This window comes from Sinocyclocheilus rhinocerous, unplaced genomic scaffold (genome assembly GCF_001515625.1).
Source record: "Sinocyclocheilus rhinocerous isolate Xijiao unplaced genomic scaffold, SAMN03320098_v1.1 scaffold2085, whole genome shotgun sequence".
Lineage (NCBI taxonomy): Eukaryota > Metazoa > Chordata > Actinopteri > Cypriniformes > Cyprinidae > Sinocyclocheilus > Sinocyclocheilus rhinocerous.
Genome location: NW_015623685.1, coordinates 383,246 through 392,355, shown reverse-complemented (window position 1 = coordinate 392,355; position 9,110 = coordinate 383,246). Strand labels below are relative to the sequence as shown.

The window sequence follows — 9,110 nt, the reverse complement described above, 5'->3', positions numbered from 1 at the left end:
ATTCAGTGCTTTCTTATAGAATAAGTAGGCTAAATAGGAAATAACAATATTCAAAAAAATTAAAATACACAATATACAAAATAGACAGTATTGAGGCCTATGTGTACAGTACAGCTGTGTTATGTTCAAATGCAAGGAAATGTAAAAATAGGTATGTGTGTATAAATATATACTGTTGCTTTAATGAATATAATATATAAATACTGTTGTACATAAAGAAAATCTATGCATTTTTTTGATTGGCTGACGAAACATCTTGAACTCAATGAAACAGTTTAGAAAGATGTGAGTAGAACATTACGTGATGTCTTTATACAGCGAAACGTAAACTAGTTGCGATTTATATTTATTAATATGGATGGATTTCTTGTAATTATTGTTTTATTTATTTTTTTCTATTTAGTGTAAGTCTAAGCCCCTCTTAAAACTGATGTCTTTGAATGTAAGTTGTATGCCAATTTGTTTTGTAAACTTAATAATAAATAATAAAAATAAACTTTCTATTTAGTGTAAGTCTAAGCCCCTCTTAAAACTGATGTCTTTGATGTAAGTTGTATGCCAATTTGTTTTGTAAACGTAATAATAAATAATAAAAATAAAAATAAACTAGTTGCGATTTATCACGTTATTGCTCTGTTCGTGGCGTCACCGCCGCGCTCTCTGACGTCATCTCTGTGCGCAGGAACCTCTTCACACGTGTTTCCGAACGTCTCCGGTGTTTTCGTCTCACGGAGCGCCTGCTTTCTTCGATTAAATAGCGACGTTTCCCGACAGCAGCGGGTTTGTAGCAGTGACCGCGATGGCGCAGAGGAAGAAGAGGCTGCTGAGGAGGAAGAAGAGAGATCACGAGCTCCAGTCCGATGATGAAGAGTTTGAAGTGGCCGCAGGAGTCAAAGATGACCAGGACACAGTGAGTCAATCAAAGACTGTTTGTGTGTAAACCCGATCATCTGAGGACAGTGTAACTCTGACAGCAGATGTCCGGCATACTCTGCTCTCACTGTATTGAATTACGTTGAATTCAGTCAGTAAACAACTGAAAAGAGGATGTTTGTATGAATGTTCTATGTCTGTGAGACAGATGCGCTTTCACACTCAATCCGGTTTCCTTATGTGTAACTGTTAATGTCCCAATTCAGATTAAAGTGTGTTCTTTTAGCTTTAGATGACAGAGTGCAATATATATTCAAACTAAACCCTTATCACACCCATTAGGTCCGGTTTGACCCTGAACAGATACATTGTTTATACTAAAATGCATAGATTTAGTACATCTACATTGTTATTTAGCAGACGCTTTTATCCAGAGTGGTAGTATAGTAATAGTAGTAAGAGAACAAAACTGTTCAAATGCTTAAGACCCTCGAAATACATTTACTGTTAATTTTTGAGAGATATAAACATGCATTATATGATGTATGAAGCACTGTATTTCTGTGGAGTTATCTATGATGTTTTGTTAGTGTCATAATTTTCACACACTTTTGGGATTGAATATTTTTGATAAACATGTACGCTTATTGATGGACCATTGCAGCATCACTTTTTTCATTTTGTCAAAGTTTATGCAAGTAAAATTACTATGTTTTTTGAAAATATTTCACAGTAATATTTATTATAGATTTCATATGTGGTTTTTGATACTGGTAATTTTCAGGTTATATCATATATAAAAGTTATCTTTGATTAACTTTTTTGATTCACTTCAAATAAACTGTTCAAATGCTTAAGACCCTCGAAATACATTTACTGTTAATTTTTGAGAGATATAAACATGCATTATATGATGTATGAAGCACTGTATTTCTGTGGAGTTATCTATGATGTTTTGTTAGTGTCATAATTTTCACACACTTTTGGGATTTAATATTTTTGATAAACATGTACGCTTATTGATGGACCATTGCAGCATCACTTTTTTCATTTTGTCAAAGTTTATGCAAGTAAAATTACTATGTTTTTTGAAAATATTTCACTGTAATATTTATTAGAGATTTCATATGTGGTTATTGATACTGGTAATTTTCGGGTTATATATATATATATATATATCTTATAAATATTTTTCATCAGTATTGAAAAAAACATTTATGTGTTCATGTGTAATTTGAAATTTCAAAGAATTTCTCAAATTTTAATGAATAAAAAAGGGTTTAATGTAGAATTTAACATTTAAAACTTAGATTTTTCTTCACATTTGCTTATTAATAACAAGTTGCTGATCAGATACAATATGGTATGATGTTAAAATATCATGACCGTTTTATAAAACAAGGGTTCTTCAGGTCCGAACAGACCCAGCATGTGAAAGCAGCATACAGTTTTGAGTGCATTATGAGTGTTAAAAAGATGTGATTTAATGCGAGTAACCTGAGCTCTGTTTCACTGGAGATGCAGTGTTATCTGAAATGTCTTTTATAACTTTTTGTTAACTGTATATCTTGTGTAATTTATTCAGAGATCGCCATGAAAATAGCCTTGATGCTGGCATGGTGTTAAAAAGTGAATCGATTTGTGATCGATTACAGCGTGTTTTTTATGTCGCCCAGGCCAGCAGAAGACTGCCTCGATTCCCAGCTTCATCCGACTGTGTTTCTGACGTGGAGCTCGACACCAGAGAGCTCGTCCGAGCCCAGAACAAGAAGAAGAAGAAGTCTGGTGGCTTTCAGTCCATGGGTGAGACGTCTGTATGAAACTCAGTCGTCATCAGTCGATCAGTCACAGGATTCGTGTCGCTCAGTGTGCTCTGCTTTCTCGCAGGTCTCAGTTACCCGGTGTATAAAGGCGTCATGAAGAAGGGCTATAAAGTTCCCACACCCATCCAGAGGAAGGTAATGTGCTGTGATGAATAGAGTTTCTGTGACTTCAGTTTGCCGTCACTCATTCACACAGCAGTGATAACCAGCTTTCTGTCATTCGTTGCTAAGATAATTCAACACTAAAGTTTATAAACAAAAAAGTGTATTTACGAAAAAAGTGTCTAGTAGTTCTGTACGAAAAAAGCATCTAGTAAGTGTATTTACGAAAAAAGCATCTAGTAAGTGTATTTATGAAAAAAGTGTCTAGTAATTCTGTACGAAAAAAGAGTCTAGTAAGTGTATTTACGAAAAAAGTGTGTAGTAGTTCTGTACGAAAAAAGCGTATAATAAGTGTATTTACGAAAAAAGTGTAGCAGTTCTGTACGAAAAAAGCATATAATAAGTGTATTTACGAAAAAAGTGTCTAGTAATTCTGTACGAAAAAAGCGTCTAGTAATTCTGTATGAAAAAAGAGTCTAGAACGTGTATTTACTAAAAAAGTGTCTAGTAAAACTTCACAGAAAACCTTATGAATCCCTTAAAGCTTCTCTTTTGTTAATAAGCATTTCTCATTAAAGTTTGTGAAGATGTTTGGTGTTTCTGTTGCTCGCAGACGATCCCGGTGATTCTAGACGGGAAGGATGTGGTGGCCATGGCCCGGACAGGCAGCGGGAAGACGGCTGCTTTCCTCGTCCCCATGTTTGAGAAGCTGAAGGCCCCGCAGGCGCAGACGGGGGCCCGGGCTCTGGTCCTCACACCCACCAGAGAACTCGCCCTGCAGACCATGAAGTTCACCAGAGAGGTATGTACCGTCGCCGCTGTGCTGCTGCTGATCACTTGCAGCAGAGTTCACTCAGTGTGTGTGTGTGTGTGTGTGTGTGTGTTTCAGCTGGGGAAGTTCACCGGCCTGAAAACTGCACTCATTCTCGGTGGAGACAGGTGAGTTGGGGCTCATACGCTCATATTTGATAAAGTTTAAGTCTGAGTTGCATCTGTATTGTTTACAAAGCTGTAGAAATAAAGTGACTCAAATTAGTTGAACTCTATTGTGTTTCATTCTGTGAATGACACACATGTCTGTGTGTGTCATTTCTGTTTGTCAGCATGGACGACCAGTTCGCTGCTCTTCACGAGAATCCAGACATGTAAGTTCACACTCGAGGCGCGCCTTCACCTGTGTGTGTGTGTGTGTGTGTGTGTGATGGTCACCTGTGTGTGTGATGATGATCAGGTGTGGGTGTGTGATGGTCACCTGTGTGTGTGAGATGGTCACCTGTGTGTGTGTGTGTGTGTGTGATGGTCACCTGTGTGTGTGTGTGACTGTGTGTGTGTGTGTGTGATGGTCACCTGTGTGTGTGTGTGACTGTGTGTGTGTGTGTGTGATGGTCACCTGTGTGTGTGTGTGACTGTGTGTGTGTGTGTGTGATGGTCACCTGTGTGTGTTACCTTTGCAGTATGTTTTTCCTCTTTCCTATGTTAGTGTTACTTGTAAATATGTGTGTGTGTGTGTGATGGTTGTGTGTGTGTGTGTGTGTGTGTGTGTGTGTGTGAGATGGTTACCTGTGTGTGTGTGTGTGTGTGATGATCAGGTGTGTGTGTGTGTGTGTTTTGTGGCTGCATGATTTGGTGAAAAATGTAATTGCAGTTTGCCTGATGTCCTTTCTGTCTTGCCAGACTCCTTTATCGCTGAAGTATATTTTGATGGACTGTGATGTCTTGAACTCAATTAGGACTAAGTCATTTAATTTTTCTTTAAAACTTTTCTCAAGTCATTTACATAAAACGTAAATTTGTCTAATTTGAATCCAAAAAGTAAAGCTGATTACACTTTGATTAACTGCTAATCGGTCAGGCTAGTTCTTAAGACACAATCTTAACAAAGTTTATGCAACCAGCAATAGTACATTTTACATTTTTCACTGTAAAATGAAAAATAATCTAATTAATTATATTTCACATTGCTACCGGAAAATTATAATACTAATATAAATTCTTAATTTTCAAATGTTAAAATTCACAGAAAACCTTATGGAGCCCTTAAAGCTTCTCTTTTGTTCATAAGCATTTCTCATTACAAGTTTGTGAAGACGTTTTGTGCATTTTGTTCACAAATGCTCATGAAAGCAGCTCAAACTCGGAGCAGATGGAGTTCATGTGGATCATTACTGTGAACGGAGACGCTGAAAACACCAGATCATGAGCTGCTTGCGTGTAAATGAACACAGTGATGCGCTTCACTCTGAAACACACACAGAGTATTTATTTATATAATTAAATCACAGTTTCTGTCACACTCATCCATATTGCAGTTGTGGTTTGATCTGAATGGATCGTGCAGCTCTGGTGTGTGTGTGTCTGGATCGTGCAGCTCTGGTGTGTGTGATGATCAGGTGTGTGTGTGTGTGTCTGTGTCTGGATCGTGCAGCTCTGGTGTGTGTGTGATGATCAGGTGTGTGTCTGTGAATGGATCGTGCAGCTCTGGTGTGTGTGTGTGTGTGTCTGGATCGTGCAGCTCTGGTGTGTGTGATGATCAGGTGTGTGTGTGTGTGTCTGTGTCTGGATCGTGCAGCTCTGGTGTGTGTGTGATGATCAGGTGTGTGTCTGTGTCTGGATCGTGCAGCTCTGGTGTGTGTGTGATGGTGGTGTGACGTTCTCTCATTTTCTCCAGCATCATCGGTACTCCTGGCCGTCTGATGCACGTCATCCAGGAGATGAACCTGAAGCTGCAGGCTGTGGAGTATGTGGTGTTCGATGAAGCTGACAGGTGAGTCCAGCTTAAAGCTGCAGCCCGTAGCTTTGTTTGGTTAAAAATGATCCGAAATCAATATTTGTGACCTTGGACCACAAAACCAGTCATAAGGGTCAATTTTTTGAAATTGAGATTTATGCATCATCTAAAAGCTGAATAAATATGCTTTCCATTGATGTTGGCATAAAAGAAAAATGGATAATTTTGACCCATACAATGTATTGTTGGCTATTGCTACAAATATACCTGTGCTGCTTATGACTGCTTTTGTGCTGCAGGGTCACATTTGAGCAAGTACATAACCGGTCAGTGTTCAAAACAAAACGCCTTACTTTAGCCCGATTCACAACGGTTAGCTCATAATAATGTTTTCTAATTTTAATGGTACTGGTAGGAATTTGCTGGAAATTCGAGCATGCCGCCGCGTCATTTCGTCACGTCTGTAAACATAAAGATTTCCCGGATAGTAGGCTATATCTCATGTGAGGATCCTGCAGGTGGTATGACAATTAGAGATTAGACTGTGCAGAAATTGAAATCTACACACTATATACACACAATGCTGATGTTGTTAACATTAACAGTTTGAGAACAAAGTATAACAATAAAAATTATTTGCACAGTTTGATGTGATATGAGCTAAGCGATCGTTAGATTTAATCACCATTGGTAGCACGATTTATTGTAATGCTTTTTCCTCAGTTGGTCAGAACAAAAGTGGCAGACTTGTTACTTGTTCAGATGACAATATCCGGTGAAAATTCTTATTTGGGTCATATATTCCAAGACGTAGCTCGAATCTGTGATTCTGAAGTACAGTATCCACACCGGTGCGATACAAGATGAAGTGTGCATTTTATTCATTAAAATAATCCTTGTTTCAAGAATAGAGTTCATGTGTGTTCTGCTTCTCCAGGCTGTTTGAAATGGGTTTTGCTGAGCAGCTTCAGGAGATCATCAGACGTCTTCCAGACATGCGGCAGACGCTGCTGTTCTCCGCCACGCTGCCCAAAATGATCGTGGAGTTCGCCAGAGCTGGTAATCACAGTCTAGATGTTAATACGTGCCATATATCCCATTATAGGACTGTTCGAGAGCTCCTCTGATAGTTTGATCCTCGTGTTTTCTGCGTTAGGCCTCACAGAGCCGGTGCTCATTCGTCTGGATGTGGACACGAAACTGAGTGACCAGCTGAAGGTAAAACAGCTGTTTTCTACTTGAATATCTGTTAAACTGTAATTTATTCCTGTGCTCAAAGCTGTATTTTCAGCATCATTACTCCAGTCTTCAGTGTCACATGATCTTCAGAAATCATTCTAATATGCTGATTTGCTGCTCAAGAAACATTTCTGATTATTATCAATGTTGAAAACAGTTGTGCTGCACAATATTTTTGTGGAAACCATGACGCATTTTACTTTTCAGGATTCACAGATTAGTGGAAAGTTCAAAAGAGCAGCATTTATTTGAAATGGAGATCTTTTGCAACGTTATACATGTCTTTACTATTACGTTTCATCAATATAATGCTTCCTTGATGAATAAAAGTATACATTTTTAAATAAAATCATTTTAATAGTATTCCTAATACCATTCACAAGATTTTTTTCCCTCTTTTCTCCACCAGCTTTCGTTTTTCCACCTGCGGTTGGATGATAAACCAGCGCTTCTGCTGCATCTCCTGAGAAATGTTGTGAAGCCGCAGGAACAGACGGTGGTGTTTGTAGCCACCAAACATCACGTGGAGTATCTCAAAGAGGTGCAGATGCTCTGGAAAACCTTGAACTATTTATGCCTAATTATATAGCACTTTTTACAATGCAGATTGTGTCAAAGCAGTATTAAACAGGGAAATAGTGTGTTGAAATAGTGTGCCGTTCTCCTCTGGCCAGACGAAACCAGCAGTTTAATTCTAGGCTGCAACAAAGTCAGATTGTGCAGAGGACTCATCTGACCTAATTAATGCAGCCTATCCTTTAACGGATTTGAATAATTGAAATGGGTCTTTAATCTAGATTTAAACTGACAGAGTGTGTCTGCCTGCCGAACAGCGTTATGTAGATTGTTCCAGAGTTTGGGCACTAAATAGGAAAAGGATCTGCCGCCCGCAGTTGATTTTGATATTCTAGGTATTATCAAATGGCCAGAGTTTTGAGATCATAGCGGACGTTAAGGACTATAATGTATAGCTAGCTATAGATACAGTTGCTCCTTTACACTTAAAGAAGATTAAGGAAAACAGTCCAACACCGTGGTATAATGAGCACACTCGCACTCTAAAGAGAGCAGCCCGGAAAATAGAGCACAGCTGGAGGAAAACAAAACTAGAGGTATTTCGTTTTGCATGGCAGGAAAGTACTTTCTCCTACAGAAAAGCCTTAAAAACGGCTAGATCTGATCACTTTTCATCTCTTTTAGAAGAAAACGAACACAACCCCAGGTATTTATTCAATACAGTGGCTAAATTAACAAAAAATATAACATCAGCTGGCGCAGACATTTCCCAGAAGCACAGTAGTAATGACTTTATGAACTACTTTACTTCCAAGATCGATACTATTAGAGATAAAACTGTATCCATGCAGCCGTCAGCCACAGCATCTCATCAAAAGAGAATGGAACACTATTTCGACACAATGTTTCTCTATTTCCGCACTGTATCTTATGTATAATCATTTTCTATTCTTAACTGTTTTAATTCAATTTTAATACATTTTTTAATTATTTCAAAAGTTTTGTTTTTATTGTTGTGATTTATTTCTTATGATTATTTTAGTTCCTTTTATATAAAGCACTTTGAATTACCAATGTGTATGAAATGTACTATATAAATAAACTTGCCGTGCCTTGTTTAATACTGTAAAGCTGTTTTGACTCAATCTGCATTGTAAAAAGCGCTATATAAATAATGGTGACTTGACTTGACTAATGCAATTAGAGCTCGCTCAAATACTGAGGTGCTAAACCATTCAGGGCTTTATAGGCTCTTTATTCATAGGGCTTTATTCATCTGTTGTGTTTGTGTCTGTGTCTGTAGCTCCTGATGGTCGAGGGCATTGAGTGCGCCTACATCTACAGCGCTCTGGACCAGACGGCCCGCAAGATCAACATCGGCCGCTTTGTGCACCGCAAGGCCATGGTGCTGGTGGTGACGGACGTGGCGGCCCGTGGCATTGACATCCCGCTGCTGGACAACGTCATCAACTACAACTTCCCGTCCAAGTCCAAGCTCTTCCTGCACAGAGTCGGTGTGTGTGGCATCGGACTGACCGTGGTCCAGCGCTCTTGAGGCACAGCTCTAACACTCGTCTCGTGTTTCAGGTCGCGTGGCTCGCGCCGGCAGAGGAGGAACCGCCTTCAGTCTGGTGTGTTCTGATGAAGTGCCTTTCCTCTATGACCTTCATCTGTTCCTGGGTCGACCTGTTCAGCTCGCCCTCCTCGAACACACACCAGGTACGGCAAACGCTACGGACGCACGGAAACTAAAACCGAGTAATAACTGTACTGATGCACATCATGTTCTGTTTATATATATATATATATATATATATATATATATATAT

The 9,110-nt window shown here is 38.9% G+C and overlaps 1 protein-coding gene across 1 annotated transcript in view; it reads left to right on the top strand.

Moving 5' to 3' along the window:
- Positions 1-674: 674 nt before the first annotated feature.
- LOC107729212 (ATP-dependent RNA helicase DDX54-like) overlaps positions 675-9,110 on the top strand; it is a 30,376-nt gene continuing 21,940 nt past the window's right edge. The window contains exons 1-12 of the mRNA XM_016539677.1: positions 675-910; positions 2,550-2,676; positions 2,761-2,831; positions 3,412-3,600; positions 3,688-3,737; positions 3,902-3,943; positions 5,467-5,562; positions 6,464-6,585; positions 6,683-6,744; positions 7,175-7,306; positions 8,585-8,795; positions 8,869-9,000. Coding sequence (XP_016395163.1) covers positions 800-910; positions 2,550-2,676; positions 2,761-2,831; positions 3,412-3,600; positions 3,688-3,737; positions 3,902-3,943; positions 5,467-5,562; positions 6,464-6,585; positions 6,683-6,744; positions 7,175-7,306; positions 8,585-8,795; positions 8,869-9,000 — 1,345 coding nt within the window. The 5' untranslated portion in view covers positions 675-799. The remainder of the gene's footprint in view (positions 911-2,549; positions 2,677-2,760; positions 2,832-3,411; positions 3,601-3,687; positions 3,738-3,901; positions 3,944-5,466; positions 5,563-6,463; positions 6,586-6,682; positions 6,745-7,174; positions 7,307-8,584; positions 8,796-8,868; positions 9,001-9,110) is intronic.